Here is a 19,306-nt window from a genome sequence, read left to right as displayed (position 1 = left end):
GAGACAGAGAGAGAAAGAGAGAGAGAGACAGAGACAGACAGAGAGAGAGACAGACTATATTGTAATTCTCAAATAACACCTTCACAAGTCCACACAACCCCGTGAGAATGATTCTGTATGAACAGCAACAGCAGACACTTCTTTCTTTCTCTGTCTCTCTCTCTCTCTCTGTCTCTGTCTCGCTCTCTGTCTCTGTCTCTCTCTCTGTCTCTCTCAATCTACAGTGTGTGTGAGTTTGAAGTGACATACTGCTTGAAATGAGTTTTTTTTTTTTTTTTTTTTTTTTCAGTTTGTTTAATTTCCAAAGTCTGGATCTGGTGGCCACCAAAAGCACTACTACTTGTTTTCATTAATGCCCATTAAAAAAGTAATTTATTTCTATGTGAAAACAAAAATAAGACAGTAATTACATAAATAAGCTTGATGACATGATGCACTTGCCAAATGGTTTTGTTCATGCGTGAATTCCACAATAATTCACATTAATTAATTCACATTCATGAATCACCCAGTGCTGTCACTCCTATAATTTATTCTGCCTGAAAGAAAATGTCAAAATGGGTTTTTCCCCTTTTGACTTTCCAACATTTCCCTGCCAGCTTGCAGTCTGAGCCATTTCAACTCCTCATATCTCTGACTTGCTTGGACATCTTATCTGATATTTGTCGTGAAAACAATTTCATGTTCATTAATCACCAGATCATCCTGCCATGAAGGCCGGGGCCTCTGGATATGAGGGTCCTCAGGTATGTCCTGATTAAAACACACACACACACACACACACACACACACACACACACACACACACACACACACACACACACACACACACACACACACACACACACACACACACACACACACAGAGTCAGCAAAGATTTTGCAGCTCAGTGAAAATTCTTAGCATGTCCACCCCGGTTCCCAATAAAGTCACAATAAAAAAAATGATGTGACAATTAAAAGTAATCAAAAGATAATTTTCTTTGATGAAGCACCCCTCCCCCCCCCCCCAAAAAAAAATTAATGTAACTAAATAAATAAAATAAAATTGGGATCAATCACTTTATTCTTTTGAGGGGGGAGGGAGCATTCATGCCTATGAGCTGGGGGAGCTCAGCCTTTTTAAGGTAGAAGTAGGTGAACTCCAAGAAAAAATGTTGGGAACCACAGATTTAAACAGTAGGAGATGTTATTCGCTGCCCCCCGTGGCCCTTAATTGTAGTAAGCGGATGAAGATGAGTGAGTGAGTGAGTGAAATGTTATTCACCATGAATCAGAGACCGGCACAATCTTTTTTCTTTTTCTTTTTTTTTCCAGTTGCCTCACTGTAATGATATTCTAAACAGGCTGCAGTATATGTGGCACGCCATCAACTGTCAGTTTTACACTTTGCACAAGGTAGCTCAGATGGTAATGAGAATGCGAACAAATGCAACTGGGTGCAGTAGGTTGGAAAGCAATAATTGGAACAGGAGATGGTGAATTTATGAAATGCAGCTGACAAGTAATGGTTCTGAATGTCATTTCTTTTGAACTCACTGCGTAAATATCAATCTTCCGGCCCCGGCCAACAGACATCACATAGCTTTGAACACAGATTGCAAAAACTGAGCATGAATTTACAGCTTAGACCGTGGCATCAACGCTCGGCAAATAGCACATAAGTACTAACTTATTGCTGTGAGCCGTCAGATACGTGCAGTCGTACACCTCCAGACATTCACCATCTACAGGCATATATGCAAGTCATTTTATAACAATAGCTGAAGGTATAATGTTGAAAACATTTATTTTTGGACATGCAATAAAAGTATGCTGTACATACATACCCCTTTGTAATGTCTTCAGGCACTGACCATTATTGAAGTTCCAAATCTTCAGGCACCCATCTCTCCCCCCAGTAATGAGCCTGCAAAAACCAGAACATTGCATTAAAACTTTGTGAAAAGAATGTGAAAATATTAGCAGTTTTATGGAAAAATACCTCCTCCCTTTGGGGTCAAAAGTCATGCATGTGATAGCAGACACGTCGTGAGCACCGCCATACTCAAAAGCCTGACTCCCACTGTCAAAATCCCAAACTTTCATCACTTAAGACCAGCAATAAAGTTTTGACAGACGGAATGAATTTTTCATTGCGCAGGTAAAGTTGGCCATCTGGGTGTCTGTGTTGTCGTAAAATAGAAATTCACTCACAGATCCCTCCGCGCAGCTCACAACAAGGCAAAACTCTTCACTGTAGCCGCAGCACATTACAGGCTCATTATGTGAAACAGTCAGATGGCTGCAAAGCTGTGGCCTGGCAACGGGGAATGACAATATGTTTAATTACAGGGAGATAAATATAATAGAACTGCATTCATGGGTGAAGAAAAAAGCCATTATGTTTTGGTTAGAACTGGGGAGTTTAATCATTTAAAGTGGTTTCTTTTGTGCAAAATCCATTTTCTAGCTGCCTTTTTACTATTAAATGTGTTGAGGTTTGACGTTAAATATCCTCAAAGTGTTGCAGAAACTACCATACTATAAGCAAAATTTAGGTCTGAAATGGCTCATTTTAGACTTTTGTGACCGTGCTGGATTAAAGTGACTATGGGACCCTGGGCTACACTTATCTGTGAGTCCAATCCTCTTAGAATGACAGAGTATAGGTGAGAATATTACCATATTCACAGCACCTCCTATAAGTGTAAGGGCTATGTCATCTTTGCAAAGAAGCACACAGTGCAACAAAAGTGTTATTGCTCGTTCCACCTGATGCAGTTATGATTTTCAGGCCTAATGCCAATGTGCTGTAAATAATGCGACCCACTTGTGCTTTGTTGGTCTAAAAATGGGGTGTGGTGAAGCACGCTTACAATGTGTTGGTTTCTTCTGGCACCTAAAGGTGTTTGTGACATAGACTAACAAAAGCCTGATGTAAAGTCCAGCTTAGACTGTCTTTTATTCATATAATGGAATGGGCAAAAGACTTACATGGCAGGTTCATAACACATTTACACATAGGGATGCATATTACCACTTCATACGACCATGAAACCAAACTGAAACCAACATATATTATTTGTTTTTGGTTTTTCTCTCTCTCTCTCACTCTCTCGATGGCAACTCTGGGGCTCTGTCAGTGTGCCTTAGAATATTCCTGTGAACTGGCAGAGGATACATGATTAGATTAGATTAGATTCAACAGAATTTTATTAATCCCTTGGGAAGACTCCCTCAGGGAAATTGAGGTTCCAGCCGCATTGAAAGAAGCACACAAAGCATCAAAAATGAAAGTTAAAAAAAAAACCCCAATATGCAGATAAAATATAAATACCAGACATACTGATCACGACTGCTTTACTGGCTACAACTGTTTGTCTCATTCCCGTCCTCTGTCTTCCTGTTATTCCTTCTCCCCCTGGGTGAGGAGTTGTACAGTCTCATGGCCTGATGGACAAAGGAGATTTTCAGTCTGTTGGTCCTGCACTTACGAAGGAGCAGTCTGTGACTGAAGAGGCTCCTCTGGTTGCTGATGACAGTGTGCAGAGGGTGACTGGCATCATCCATAATGTCCAGCAGTTTGTTCAGTGTTCTCTTCTCTGCCACCGTCACCAAAGAGTCCAGCTTCATGCCAACCATGGAGCCAGCCTGCCTGATCAGTTTGGCCAGCCTGGATGTGTCCTTCTTGGATATGCACCCCCCAGCACACCATGGTGTAAAAGAGGATGGTTGCTACTATGGACTGGTAGAACATCTACAGGAGTTTCTTGCAGATGTTAAATGACCATAACCTCCTGAGAAAGTACAGCCTGCTCTCTCCCTTCCTGTACAGGTGGTTGGTGTGGATTTTCCAGTTCAGTTTGAGCTATAGATGGTTTGTGTGGAACCAGACAGAAAATCCTTCACTACTCTCCTGTTCTCCTCCTCTCTGTCACTGTCAATATCTCTGTCATCTAACATTGGCTGTGTCATCTGCAAACTTTTGGATGTGACACAGCTCAGAGTTGTAGCAGACGTCAGAGGTGTACATGGTGAAGAGAAGAGGGGCCAGCCCCATGCCCTGGGGTGCTCCGGTGCTGCTGATCACAGTGTCAGATGTGGTGTCCCTCAGCCTGATATACCGTGGCCTGTCAGTGAGGTAGCTGGAGATCCAAGTGACCAGACAGGGGTCCACTCGCATCCTGCTCAGTTTGCTCTGAAGCACAAGGGGCTGGATGGTGTTGAAGGCACTCGAGAAGTCAAGGAAGAGAATCCTCACTGTGCCGTTTCCTTTTCCAGGTGCGAGTGTACTCGGTGTTGCGGGTAGAGGATGACATCCTCCACACCAACACCTGCCCAGTATGCAGACTGCAGACAGTCCTGGGCGTGTTGCACTTGGGGTTTGAGGAAGTCAAGGAAGAGCCGCTCCAACATCTTCATCAGGTGTGAAGTGAGTGCCACTGGTCAGAAGTCATTCAATGCACTGGGGCAGTTCTTCTTTGGAACTGGAACGATGCATGAAGTCTTCCAGAGGGTGGGTACTCTCCCTAGCTGCAGGCTAAGGTTGAAGATATGTTGTAGTGGTTCTCCCAGTTCAGCCGCACAGGTCTTCAATAGTTGGGGACACACCTTGTCTGAGCCTGCAGCTTTCCTGGGATGAAGCTTCCTCAGTTGTCCTCTGACCTGGTCCACAGTGATGTATGGAGGAGGCTGTGTTGAGGTGGAGGAGGAAGAGGATGGGGTTGCTGCTGTGATATCTGGGGGGAGGTCTACTGAGGGAAGAAGAAGAGATGTCTGCATTGAGGAAGAGGGTAGGGGGCATGGACTGGTTGAACTGGTTAAAGAAGCTGTTAAGTTCATCCGCCCTCTCCATTGTCCCCCCTGTGTCTCTGGTCTTTGTGTTATGACCTGTGATGGTTTTGACACCTTCCAAGACCTCCATTTTGTTTTGTTTCAGCTTCTGCTCGACATTCCTCCTATAGCTGTCTTTTGCTTCCCTCAAGCATTGTTTCACCTCCCGATGTGCTGCCTTCATCACCTCCATGTGTCTGCTCCTGAAATCGGCTTTCTTCCTGTTGAGGACAGTTTTGACTTCCCATGTTATGTTAGGGTAGCAGCGGATGGTCTTGGTTGGGCAGACCACGTCTGCACCTAAGTTAAGACAATCCGTTAGACAGTGTGCCAACCCCTCTATGTCCTCACCGTGCAGGTTGATCAGCTCCTCCCAGACTGTGATGTTGTAGCCGTCCCTCAGAGCACTTTCCATTTCAATCCTTTCAAGGTATTTTCATAGTTTTGGCTGAACCTGACTGGGGTTTCAACAGCACAAAACCATCTCCACCTCACATAATCACCCATGCTTTTATTTCATCACATCCACGCTGTTCCCTTGCTGCAGTGGCTGCAAGGATTCTTACAAGGTCATCTAAAAGGTCTTGCGTAACACCCATTCTGTTTTCTTTGCACTGGCTCCCCATTCAGTTCAAGATGCAATTCAAAATATTGGTGACGACTTTTAGAGGTCTCCACGGTCAAATGCCACTCTACATCAGTGAACTTTTGCACCCTTAAGTCTCGTTCCCACCGAATAATAAGCCATGAATAATGAGCCACGCATGGGTGTGTCAGTGATTATTTGAAGAATGATCCACATTTTTATTATGTATCCGCTACAAAGGCGCCTCTATGTGCCTCTCTGTACCTCATGTGCCAGGTATCAGCCTCTAGTGAGCCATGACTGACCTGTCATTTGAGCCCCGTCCAGCTTCAAATGGCTTGTGTCGCTGCATATGATCAACATCAAGCCACATATGATCCATGTAGCGCCATGTAACGCAACGTTGGTGCACATTTAGGCATGGGTTTGGTCTAAACCTCCAGCCCTCCCACACTTGGTCCCATTAAAGTGTGGGTTTTCAATTCACAGCATCCATTCAAGATGTTGTCACATTTTTTAATTGCAGTCCAAAAAAGACGCTCCTGCACAGTCCGGCCGGTGTGTGCATCCGTGCGCCAGGCTGCTGCTCACCTGTGTTCCAGCAGAGTCATTAAATGCAGCAGTTCACCCAGCTCTCGGTGACACCCCCCCCCCCCCCCCCCCCCCCCCAACTAAAGACACCACAATGAGGTGCCCGCAGTGGATCACTTCCCCCCAAAAAAGAAAAGACACAACAAAAAACACATCCATAGACCAGCTAGAATGGAACTACGGGTTCCAGGGCAGTCGCCTCTGTGTTTCTTCTCACTGACTTTATTTCTTCCACAGCTTACAGTCATTTTGACACCATGATCCAACTGTTAATTTTGTGGTCATCCGTTAATGTCTGCAAAATCCCTCTTTTGCGAGGTCGTGTTATGCGTAAATGCTTGTCTTGAGTGTGAGTCATTGCGTCAGCACGCACAGAGTGCACCTCATCTGATCCATTATAACAAGATCTTAAATCTGTCATAAACATACTTTTACAGCTACTTATAAAGAAGGAATTGCATTGAAGCGTTGTGTTTCATTTAAATACGCCTGAAATGTGCGCATACTCAGCCTTTTTCCTTGTTTGTCGATCTGCTTGCAGCTGCGTGTGTTCGCTTTTTAGTGTGTGCACACAGTCGCGTGTAGCCGCTATTTAAACCCAGTTCACTCCTGCTGGCTGTGCAGAACACATCACTGCACTTGGAAAACAGTGGACTGTGGGATGAGGTTTTTACAGTTTCATTACTGCCACATATGTAGCCAAAGCTGCTATTTTCTGCATCTGTGGAAGTGCGTTCGCAGTTGAGAACAGAGAACATGCAGCGATGCGGCTTTTATTTTAAGTTCAACTCTTCTGATGACTAACTGTGTTTTTTTCTTCCAGGTTGTGAGGTAGTTTGTGGTTCATAGCCAAGTTTGAAAGTTCGTGGTAGAGGGAAATGGCAAAAATGGACAAAATCTGGCATTGCGGTGTGATTAAGTACCTGCATAAGAAGGGGTTAAAGCCCAAGGACATTCATGCGGATATGGTTGCTACATTAGGGGATGAAGCTCCCTCCATATCTACAGTGCAGAAGTGGGCAGCTGAATTTAAGAGGGGCAGAGAGAGCCTTGAAGATGACCCAAGGTCTGGGCGGCCTGCAACAGCCACAACCCAGAAAAACATTGACTTTGTTCATGAAATGGTGATGGACGACAGACGATCGACAATTAATCAGCTAGCAGATGCTGTGGGAATATCCCGTGAGAGAATTGAACACATTCTGCATGAAGAACTTGGAATGTCAAAGGTGTCAGCTTGGTGGATGTCACGTCTTCTGACGCCTGATCAGAAACGCACCAGGCTAGTCATGTCGAGGGCAAACGTGGCACAATTTGAAGAGGATCCAGCCAAATTACATGGAACATTTTCTTACCCAGGATGAGTGTTGGGTTCACCACTTTGAACCAGAGACAAAAAAAAACAATCAATGCAGTGGAAACACCCAAGGTCACCACCTCCAAAGAAGGCCAAGGTCGTTTCGTCTGCGGCGAAGGTCATGGTTTCAGTTTTCTGGGATGCCAAAGGCATTGTGTTCGTGGACTATCTTGAAAAGGGACAAACCATAAATGTGTTATGTGTCGGACGCAGCCCGGAGAACCGACCAGCGTTTGAAGGACCCAGTATAAAATAAGCAGAGCACGGTACAAAGGATAACAGAGTTTAATGAACATAACAGTGCTGTGAAAAATATAAAAGTGCGCGGTCTGGCGTGGTGGATTGCGGTGCGCTCCCAGCAGCGCTAACGGTCCGGAGCCAGAACTGGTTCGGACCCAAGGACCCCGCCGACAACCTCCAGGTGGCCGCGACAAACCGAGTCTGTGAAAGAAGGAATCATTATGTGAGTCCACACTCAACACACAGAGAGAACGCTCAAAGGTCCACAAACAGCAAACACTTCCTGGCTTAATTACTAATCAGCTTCCCACCCTGCAGGCATGGAACATCCAGTTCACAAAACTCCACTGCAGTGGAAGCTGATTTAAACGACCAACATACAGCTCAATATAATAAGGTGTGAGGGACACCACATTTACTGACTGTATAAATGTTAGTCACAAAATCTAACGTACCTCAGGAAGTGTGCTGACGAGCGTGAGACCTCACCCTCTCCTCTTTCACAGACCATGCATCAAACCTGGACGTTCTCTGCATCCACTGATGATGAGATGGCTCCCGAGACGACGATCTCACCCGTCTGGTCACAAGGTCGAGTCTCTGGCAAATACACACTGTGTACTCCAGTCTTAAATGCCACCATGTTCCAATCCATGTAGATGCACCACAGCTGTGAGTCCTGACGAGCCGCAGGTGATCAGCCTCAGGTGATCAGGGTGAGGTCCTGATAAACTCAGCTACACAGCCACTCAGTCCCAAATGCAAGCCACCTGGAAGAAAAAACAAAAGACAGAAACAAAAAGGCAGCCAGGCCCCCCCAGCCATACAACAAAATGGACAGTACTATTCTAACCTACTGAGACAGTTATGCGAGGCTATCAAAAAGAAGCGACCAGGAAAGCTGACGAAAGGGGTGCTGTTCTATCAAGACAATGCCCCAGCTCACAAGTCAACAGTGGCCATGGCCACTATCCACGAGTGTGGATTCGAACTGGTAGATCACCCACCATACTCCCCTGACTTGGCACCCTTGGACTTTCATCTGTTCCCAAACCTGAAAAAAAAACTTGGCTGGGAAGCACTATCGGAGCAATGATGAGGTGATGGCTGCCGTTGAGGACTATTTTGACTCTCAAGATGAAAGCTTCTATGCCAAGGGAATCGAAGCACTCATGCACCGCTGGAAGAAGTGTGTGTAGTTACAGGGAGACTATGTAGAAAAATAACCCTGAATTTGTTCAATTCGACAACTGCATCATAGTCACCCTTACGAGTCACCCTCGTAAAACTGTGTCCAGTGCTCTACGGCAATGAAAATTAAACATGTTTAATTTCTTCCATCCTACTCGCGTAGCCCTCAACATACTGCTGTGTAGGGAGAAAAAAATCGACATAGAGCTGCTAAAAGTGGACAGAGAGCTGCTCAACTCGGCATAGACGATACGCCATAATAAGCAGCTCTATGAGTACGCCAATGTGAAAGGGGGCTTTAGCCGAATATACTGCCTCTAAGAGCCTCTCAGAGCCACTATTCTCCCACGATTGTTGAATAACTGGACTCATACCAAAAAAAAAAAAAAAACATACTACGTGGCTCATTATTCATCCTTCATTATTTGGTGGGACCAGGGCTTTATGTAACAAGCAGGTCTCCAAGGTCCTCACAGCAGAACCTGTTGGTTGTACCTAGGTGAAGGCTGAAGACCAAAGGATACTATGTATTTGAGCTTGTGGCTCCAAAACTGGAATGCACTGCCACTGCATCAATGTTCTGTGGACTCTGTTGGAACTTTTAAAGAGAAGCTCAAGACTTACTTGTACAGGCTTACTTTTAACTAATTTTACTCTATTTATGCTTTTAATTTCTGTGTTTCTTTTATTTTTTCACTGTAAAGTATTTTGTGATTTTTATCTCGAAAGGTTCTCTTCAAAAAAGCTTTACTTACTAACTTACTTTATGTATTTATGTACTTTATGTACTTTATGTATTATGCATTTTTAAAGGTCAAAATTGGACTCACACAGTTTTGATGGTGCTGCTGGAGGCGTATGCTCTTGTGACTGCCCTAATCTTTGTGAGTGTTAGCAAGGCATTTTCAGGATGCCAAATCTGCATTAGATCAAACGCGGTAGGTACACTGGATGGAAAGAAGCAATTTGATTTTAGGCTAGAAAATGGCTAATTTCATGGTAATGGTAAAATGGTAAATTGACTGCATTTATATAGCGTTTTTCTATCTGCATCAGACGCTCAAAGCGCTTTACAAATAACGCCTCACATTCACCCCAATGTCAGGCTGCTGCCATACAAGGCGCTCACTACACACCGGGAGCAACTAGGGGATTAAGGACCTTGCCCAAGGGCCCTTAGTGATTTTCCGGTCAGGCTGGGATTTGAACCAAGGACCCTCTGGTCTCAAAACCAACGCTTTAACCACTAGATCATCACCTCCCCTAATGAGTTCAGATATTTTAATGTTCATAAACTTGACTGTTTGAAAGCTGACAGAAATATTTTTACATAATTGTTTTTTTACATACATTTTTGTATTTTAGGGGAGGTGATGGTCGCCGTACATGGCAGCAGCCTCACACTGGGGTGAATGTGAGCCTTTGATATGTAAAGCGCTTTGAGCTTCTCATACAGATGGAAAATCACTTTATAACTGCAGTCCATTTAGCATTTATTTACCATTTACGTGCATGATGCTACACATTTCAGGCATGGTAAATATGTCTAAAATGTTTACATAGTGTTGTTTGTCACAGCCTTCCAAAAATAACTGTTTCATGCCTACACTCTGCTCATAGCATAGTACTTTAAACATGCATATAAACACAATTGCTGAGCTTTAAGGAAGTTTAGCATGGAATTCCAAGTATAGTTCACTGTTAAAGGCAGACTAAACTAGTAATACTGTCACTGGCTGTTCGACTGATACTCCTGAGATCATATTGGATTCTAGGGTGACTAAAGCACAACCAACCTCATTTCAGGGGACAGGACAACCATAGATTCTGCTGCAATGTAAAGAGATTTCACAGCAGGACAATAGAAACATGCAGATAGCTCCCTGTGAATCCCACTGGCTTTGGGCTCTGCTGTAAACAGGCAATACTGATCTTGAACATCCCAAATCTGAAAAAAAAAAGAAAACAAAACAAACAAACAATCAAACAAAAAAGGACAGATAAAGTCACCTCTGCAGCTACTGAGTTATGAGTGACTTGAGATTTCATCTTGGTTCACAGCAAAATGTGATGGAACATACAGTGCATCTGAAAAGTATTCACAGCCCTTTACTTTTTCCACATTTTGTTATGTTACAGCCTTATTCCAAAGTGGAGTAAATTCATTTTTTTCCCCTCAAAATTCAACTTTTTTTTTTTTTTTTTTACTTTTGCAAATTTATTGCAAATAAAAAACTAAGAGTTGTCCTGAAGCCACTCCTTTGATATCTTGGCTGGGTGTTTAGGGTCAATGTCCTGCTGAAAGATGAACTGTTGCCCCAGTCTGAGGTGAAGAGCGCTCTGGAGCAGGTTTTCATCCAGGATGTCTCTGTACATTGCTGCATTCATCTTTTCCTCAATCCTGACTAATCTCCCAGTTCCTGCTGCTGAAAAACATCCCCACAGCATGATGCTGCCACCACCATGCTTCATTGTAGGGATGGTTTCCCCCAAACATGATGCCTGGGATTCACACCAAAGAGTTCATTCTTTGTCTCTTCAGATGAGAGAATTTTGTTTCTCATGGTCTGAGAATCCTTCAGGTGCCTTTTGGCAAACTCCAGGTGGGCTGCCATGTGGCTTTTACTAAAGAGTGGCTTCTGTCTGGCCACTCTACCATACAGGCCTGATTGGTGGATTGCTGCATAGATGTTTGTCCTTCTGGAAGGTTCTCCTCTCTCCACAGAGGAATGCTGGAGCTCTGACAGTGACTATCAGGTTCTTGGTCACCTCCCTGACTAATGTCCTTCTCCCCCGATAGCTCAGTTTAGACTGGGGGCCAGCTCTAGGAAGAGTCCTGGTGGATCTGAACTTCTTCCATTCATGAATGATGGAGGCCACTGTGCTCATTGGGACCTTTGAGCAGCAGAACTGTTTATTTATCCTTCCCCAGATTTGTGCCTCCAGACAATCCTGTCTCGGAGGTCTGCAGACAATTCCTTTGACTTCATGTTTGGTTTGTGCTCCGACATGCACTGTCAACTGTGGGACCTTATATGTAGACAGGTGTGTGCCTTTCCAAATCATGTCCAACTGACTGAATTTAGCCCAGATCCAATTAAGCTGTAGAAACATCTCAAGGATGACCAGTGGAACCAGGATGCACCTGAGGTTAATTTTGAGCTTCATGGCAAAGGCTGTGAATACTTACGTACATGTGAATTTCTTAGTTTTTTATTTTTAATAAATTTGCAAAAATCTAAAACAAGCAAAAAAAAAAAAAAAACTCATTTCACTTTGTCATTATGGGGTGTTGTGTGTGGATTTTTGAGGAAAATATTAATTTTATCCATTTTGGAATAACGCTGGAATATAACAAAATGTGGAAAAGGTGAAGGACTGTGAATACTTTCCAGATGCACTGTAACAACAGTAACTATGGCTCACTTTAACAGTGCCATCTGAGGACACCGAGAAGATTTGATGGTCCTCAGAGGAGATGTGCACATATAAAATTGGAGCAGAGTGGCCTTTCAAAATCCCGGTTGGCTTTCTAGAATAGAAAAACAGTATCAAGAAGAGCTGATTGTCTTCCCTTATGATGGTTTATTGGTCAGAGAAGCTAGAAACGGCTCCTCACCCTGAAAAATACGGGTTCCACAGACGAATGAGTCGGTCCATCCCACCAGTAATTAGCAAGCTTTGGTTCTGACACAGGTCAAAGGTCTTCACACCTTTGTGGATGGCAAACACCGTGTGGTCACAGGCTGCCCGGAGTTGTGGAGTCCAGTTCAGCTGCATCTTCTTCAGTTTTCCTTTATAACAGGCCTCTCTGATCTCCTTTATTTCATCCTCAGCATTTATGGAAGGCAGGGCACAGCCTGGAGGAAGAACAAGTAAAAAAGTTGTTTGGGTTTTGTATATGAGAATCGAACAAAACACTTTTTTTTGCAACAAGTAATATGCTGTGGTAGCTCGTGGACATGGCCAAAATGTATGCACACATGTACACACACATGTACGCACACAGTACTGGCTGTATTTGTGAAGGATGAGGTCATTGTGAGTCATTCCTCCCAACACACTGACCAGGCTGCACAATATACAGTAAAACCATTTGGTAGCATCCTCATAAATGCAGAATTTCTTGGGAAGATATCCATACATACACATACAAGAAATAACGTGATCAGAATGAAGCAATTGGGGGAAAAATTACCGATAACAAGAGAAGATGCTTCTTCGTTCGAAGTTGAGACAACAGCCTTGAAACTTTTAAAATATTTGGCCTGGATTCAGAGATAAAGAGAGATACAGTGCCGTGAAAAGTTTTTTTTAATTTTGTTATAATGGGAAATATTAAACAAAAAACAGGTATGTTTGCCAAAACAATGGTGACCAAAACAAAGTATGTGCACCCTTGATATTAAACAACTAAATCATCATTTATATGGCCACTTTTCTTCATACAAGTAAATTTCATGCTTGCCTTTCACTGTTAAATATAACAGTGAAAGTTAAACCTGTTATATATAACAGGTTTGGTGAAAATCAGGAAAAGCACCTAGAAGGAGTTGGCCAATAAGCAGACAGACAAACAAAGACCTGACCTTAACCCCAAGGATTGACCTATGGCAAATTTGACCTCACCTGGGCAATTAGAGAACTCTCCTCCAAATGTTAGCCATGTGTGATGCAAACTGTACTTTATTAATTTTTCATTAATTTTCTTGGTCCAGGTCACGGCAGCAGCAGACCAAGTAACTCATCTCACCCTTCCCTATCCTCGGCCAACTCCTATAATTCTTCCTGGGGGATCTTGAAGTGTTCCCAAGCCAGATGGGAAATATAATCCCTCCAGCATGTCCTGGGTCTTCCCTGGGGCCGTCTCCCAGTTGGATGTGCCTGGAATACCTGCTGTACCTAGAGAGACGACCAGGGGACATCCTTACCGGATGTCCAAATCACCTCAGCTGGCTCCTTTTGATTCAAAGATGCAGCAGTTCCTCCCGGACAGTTGAGCTTCTCACCCTGTCCAGGAATGTAAGTCCAGATACTCGATGAAGAAACCTCATTTGTGCTGCTTGTATCCGAAACCCTATTCTTTCAGTCATTAACCAAATTTCATGGCCATAGGTGAGAATAGGAGCATAAACCACCTAGTAAATTGAGAGCAAATTGTAGGGAAAATTAAAATTGTGAATTTTGACACCGGTGACATTTACCTTTGTCAAAATTAACACTGTAAAGGCAATTCCTGCATTAACCTTCATCCACATAACAGGGTTTGTGGAAATCGGGTCAAAGACCTTGGAAAAGTAGTGGAACAAACAGCCAAACATTTCTCAAATTATAGTATGATCCTTCTGCTACTCACCTCCACAATGGCGTGTAACTATTGTTGCACTATGGACATTTTGTCCAATTACAGCCACAGAAGCCTATAATTCCTTCAGGGTTGTCATAAGTGTCTTGATGGCTTCCCTCTTGCAAGGTCACTCATTTTTTGTGTGAAATGCCTACCCTGGACAGATACGCACCATAATGTTTAATGATTGATCTACACTGAACAAAAATATAAATGCAACACTTTTGTTTTTGCTCCCATTTTTCATGAGCTGAACGCAAAGATCTAAATCATTTTCTGTATATACAAAAACGGAGTGGCTATATGCCCAACCGTTGGTTCAGTCAAGTAAATACACAAGCATATACGCCCAACCACAACCGACCAATGAGTGCGCTTGCAAATTCACTTCCGGTTTCAACGTGGGGGGAAAAGGGCGGATATTTTCTCACTGGCTGTGGGAGGGTTCGCAGGGGCTGTGATCTAAAGCAGTTCTGTTTGGCTCATCACATGCAGGGAACTGTGTCAAACTAACACCATCTTACAGGCAACAAGCAGCATTTTGTTCATGAAACTGATTCGTCATCATTAACAGGCTTCTATTCAAAATGCTTTTTGAAGTTTGTCTGCTTTCATCCATTGCAGTGTGCGTTTTCGCAATAATTAAGGACAGTACCATTAAATGTGTCAAACATACGCCGCTTTTCATGCTGCAATAGACCCTTAAAAAAGTGGTGTAAAAAAAATGCAGTTTACATGCACAAAATATGTCAAATACACGATCACGGGTGGGCAAATAAGGTAAGACATTATATTTATCTGCCCAAGGATTGGGCGTGTAATGTTCAGTGTATGACTTATCTGCCCAACAGTTGGGCGAATAACCTTTGCCATACAAAAAAGACCTATTTCTCTCAAATATTGTTAACACATCTGTCTAAATCTGTGTTGGTGAGCACTTCTCCTTTGCCAAGGTAATCCATCCCACCTCACAGGTGTGGCATATCAAGATGTTGATTAGACAGCATGATTATTGCACAGGTGTGCCTTAGGCTGGCCACAATAAAAGGCCACTCTAAAATGTTCAGTGTTATCACAGAGTACAATGCCACAGATGTCACAAGTTTTGAGGAAGTGTGCAACTGGCATGCTGACTGCAGGAATATTCACCAGAGCTGTTGACTGTGAATTGAATGTTCATTTCTCTACCATAAGGTGGGTCAGAGATTTGGCAGTACATCCAACTGGCCTCACAATCACAGACCACGTGTTACCACACCAGTCCAGGACGTCTACATCCAGCATGTTCACTTACAAGATTGTCTGAGACCAGCCACCCGGACAGCTGCTGCAACAATTGGTCTGCAGAACCAAAGAATTTCTGTACAAACCAGACGTGGGACGAAGTCACTGTCAAGTCATTCTAAAGTCATCATTCTGCAAGTCCCAAGTCAAGTCTCAAGTCAGCTTGCAAACAACTGGTGGTTATTATGACTTAAAACTTGACTTGGGACTTGCTGATTCATGACTTGGGAGTGACTTGATGGTGATTTTGTCCCATCTCTGGTACAAACTGTCAGAAACTGTCTCAGGGAAGCTCATCTGCATGGTCGTTGTCCTCATTGGGTTCTCAACCTGGCTGCAGTTCGCCGTTGTAACTGATTTGAGTCACATTCGATCACGTCTGACACATTGTAGAGGTGTTCTCTTCAGGGATGAATCCCACTGTTAAGAGCAGGTGGCAGACAGCGTGTGTGGCGTTGTGTGGGTGAGCGGTTTGCTGATGTCAATGTTGTGGATCGAGTAGTCCATGGTGGTGGTAAGGTTATGGTATGGACAGGCATATGTTATGGACAATGAACACAGGTGCATTTTTTTGATGGCATTTTGAATGCACAGATACCGTGATGAAGTTCTGAGGCCCACTGTTGTGCCATTCACCCATGACCATCACCTCATGTTGCAGCATGATAATGCATGGCCCCAAGGCACTGCGCTGCGGTGGGTTGAATCATATTTGTCTAATAGATTACAATTTGTTCATGTAAATGGGGAATCTTCTTCACAGACTAAAGTTAATTATGGAGTTCCACAAGGTTCTGTGCTAGGACCAATTTTATTCACTTTATACATGCTTCCCTTAGGCAGTATTATTAGACGGTATTGCTTAAATTTTCATTGTTACGCAGATGATACCCAGCTTTATCTATCCATGAAGCCAGAGGACACACACCAATTAGCTAAACTGCAGGATTGTCTTACAGACATAAAGACATGGATGACCTCTAATTTCCTGCTTTTAAACTCAGATAAAACTGAAGTTATTGTACTTGGCCCCACAAATCTTAGAAACATGGTGTCTAACCAGATCCTTACTCTGGATGGCATTACCCTGACCTCTAGTAATACTGTGAGAAATCTTGGAGTCATTTTTGATCAGGATATGTCATTCAAAGCGCATATTAAACAAATATGTAGGACTGCTTTTTTGCATTTACGCAATATCTCTAAAATTAGAAAGGTCTTGTCTCAGAGTGATGCTGAAAAACTAATTCATGCATTTATTTCCTCTAGGCTGGACTATTGTAATTCATTATTATCAGGTTGTCCTAAAAGTTCCCTAAAAAGCCTTCAGTTAATTCAAAATGCTGCAGCTAGAGTACTGACGGGGACTAGAAGGAGAGAGCATATCTCACCCATATTGGCCTCTCTTCATTGGCTTCCTGTTAATTCTAGAATAGAATTTAAAATTCTTCTTCTTACTTATAAGGTTTTGAATAATCAGGTCCCATCTTATCTTAGGGACCTCGTAGTACCATATCACCCCAATAGAGCGCTTCGCTCTCAGACTGCGGGCTTACTTGTAGTTCCTAGGGTTTGTAAGAGTAGAATGGGAGGCAGAGCCTTCAGCTTTCAGGCTCCTCTCCTGTGGAACCAGCTCCCAATTCAGATCAGGGAGACAGACACCCTCTCTACTTTTAAGATTAGGCTTAAAACTCTCCTTTTTGCTAAAGCTTATAGTTAGGGCTGGATCAGGTGACCCTGAACCATCCCTTAGTTATGCTGCTATAGACGTAGACTGCTGGGGGGTTCCCATGGTGCACTGTTTCTTTCTCTTTTTGCTCTGTATGCACCACTCTGCATTTAATCATTAGTGATCGATCTCTGCTCCCCTCCACAGCATGTCTTTTTCCTGGTTCTCTTCCTCAGCCCCAACCCGTGCCAGCAGAAGACTGCCCCTCCCTGAGCCTGGTTCTGCTGGAGGTTTCTTCCTGTTAAAAGGGAGTTTTTCCTTCCCGCTGTAGCCAAGTGCTTGCTCACAGGGGGTCGTTTTGACCGTTGGGGTTTTACATAATTATTGTATGGCCTTGCCTTACAATATAAGCGCCTTTGGGCAACTGTTTGTTGTGATTTGGCGCTATATAAAAAAAATTGATTGATTGATTGATGTTGCAAGGATCTGTACACAATTCCTGGAAGCTGAAAACATCCCACTTCTTGCATGGCCAGCACACTCACCGGACATATCACCCATATTTGGGACGCTCTGGATTGGCGCATAAATGACAGCATGCTCCAGTTCCTGCCAATATCCAGCAACTTTGCACAGCCATTGAAGAGGTGTGGACCAACATTCCACAGGCTACAATCAACAACCTGTTGCACTGCGTGAGGCAAATGGCAGTTACATCAGATACTGACAGGTATTTCTACTCCCCCAACACACACACACACACACACACACACACACACACACACACACACACACACACACACACACACACACACACACACACACACACACACACACACTGAAAAAAATGCTACTTTGGATCAACTTAAAAAAATTGATGTAATTTGTTACAGCTATTTTTTTTAGTTTCTCACAATGTATATTTGTGAGATTTAAATAAGTACTTTGAATGAAGTGCACTGTGTTTCACTTTTTTCAGTGCACACACACACACACACACGCGCGCACACACACACACACACGCACACACACACACACACACGCACACACACACACACACACACACACACACACACACACACACACACACACACACACACACACACACACACACACACACACAAAATAAAGCAAAACTGCACATTTCAGAGTGGCCTGTTATTGTGTCCAGCCTTAGGCACACCTGTGCAATAATCATGCTGTCTAATCAGCATCTTGATATGCCACACCTGTGAGGTGGGATGGATTTGAGTTCAGCTCATGAAAAATGGGAGCAAAACAAAATTGTTGCATTTATATTTTTTTTTCAGTGTAAATAAAGTCCAAGACATATTCATTAACCTGGAAATGTTCTTAAATACACTTCACACTGCAGCTGAGTGTGAAGCATCTGGGATGAAAATCAGCACCTCCAAATCCGAGGCCATGGTTCTCAACTGGAAAAAGGTGCCTTGCCCTCTTCAGGCCAGTGGAGTGTCCTTGCCTCAAGTGGAGGAGTTTAAGTATCTCGGGGTCATGTTCACAAGTGAGGGAGGGATGGAGCGTGAGATCGACAGACGGATCAGTGCAGCGTCTGCAGTGATGCGGTCACTGTACCGGACCGGCGTGGTGAAGCGAGAGCTGAGCAGGGGGGCAAAGCTCTTGATTTACTGATCGATCTACGTTCCGACCCTCACCTATGGTCATGAGATTTGGCTCATGACTGAAAGAACAAGATCGCGAGTACAAGCGGCCAAGATGAGTTTCCTCTGCAGGGTGGCTGGGCGCTCCCTTAGAGATAGGGTGAGGAGCTCGGTCACTCGGGAGGAGCTCGGAGTCGAGCCGCTGCTCCTACACATCGAAAGGAGCCAGCTGAGGTGGCTCTGGCATCTTTTCCGGATGCCCCTTGGACGTCTCGCTGGAGAGGTGTTCCAGGCACGTCCCATCGGGAGGAGGCCCCAGGCAAGACCCAGGATACGCTGGAGGGACTACATCTCTCAGCTTGCTTGGGAACGCCTCGGGGATCCCCCGGAGGAGCTGGGGGAGGTGTGTGTGGATCGGGAGGTGTGAGCGGCTTTGCTTTTGCCCCCGCGACCCGACCATGGATGAAACAGAAGAAAATGGATGGATGGATGGATGTTCTTGCATATATCTCATTACTTGTCTAAAGAAAACTGGCTGCGAAGTGATGATTTAGCTGTTTTATCCCAATGGGAGAGAGGCTTTTTATTTAATTTATGTCAAGAT

At 43.9% G+C, this 19,306-nt stretch overlaps 1 protein-coding gene across 1 annotated transcript in view; it reads right to left on the bottom strand.

The window, feature by feature from the left end:
- wdr95 (WD40 repeat domain 95) overlaps window positions 1-19,306 on the bottom strand; it is a 79,286-nt gene that overhangs the window by 19,035 nt on the left and 40,945 nt on the right. The window contains exons 12-21 of the mRNA XM_034168384.1: window positions 12,979-13,048; window positions 12,400-12,640; window positions 12,207-12,312; window positions 10,577-10,728; window positions 2,193-2,299; window positions 1,985-2,090; window positions 1,830-1,909; window positions 1,673-1,727; window positions 1,540-1,585; window positions 697-753 (exon numbers count right to left, since the gene is read on the bottom strand). Of these exons, the coding sequence (XP_034024275.1) occupies window positions 697-753; window positions 1,540-1,585; window positions 1,673-1,727; window positions 1,830-1,909; window positions 1,985-2,090; window positions 2,193-2,299; window positions 10,577-10,728; window positions 12,207-12,312; window positions 12,400-12,640; window positions 12,979-13,048 (1,020 nt within the window). The remainder of the gene's footprint in view (window positions 1-696; window positions 754-1,539; window positions 1,586-1,672; window positions 1,728-1,829; window positions 1,910-1,984; window positions 2,091-2,192; window positions 2,300-10,576; window positions 10,729-12,206; window positions 12,313-12,399; window positions 12,641-12,978; window positions 13,049-19,306) is intronic.

This window comes from Thalassophryne amazonica, chromosome 4 (assembly GCF_902500255.1).
Source record: "Thalassophryne amazonica chromosome 4, fThaAma1.1, whole genome shotgun sequence".
In the NCBI taxonomy this organism is placed as follows: Eukaryota; Metazoa; Chordata; class Actinopteri; order Batrachoidiformes; family Batrachoididae; genus Thalassophryne; species Thalassophryne amazonica.
Note: the sequence above shows the minus strand (reverse complement) of the source record. Positions and strands in the feature narration are given on the sequence as shown.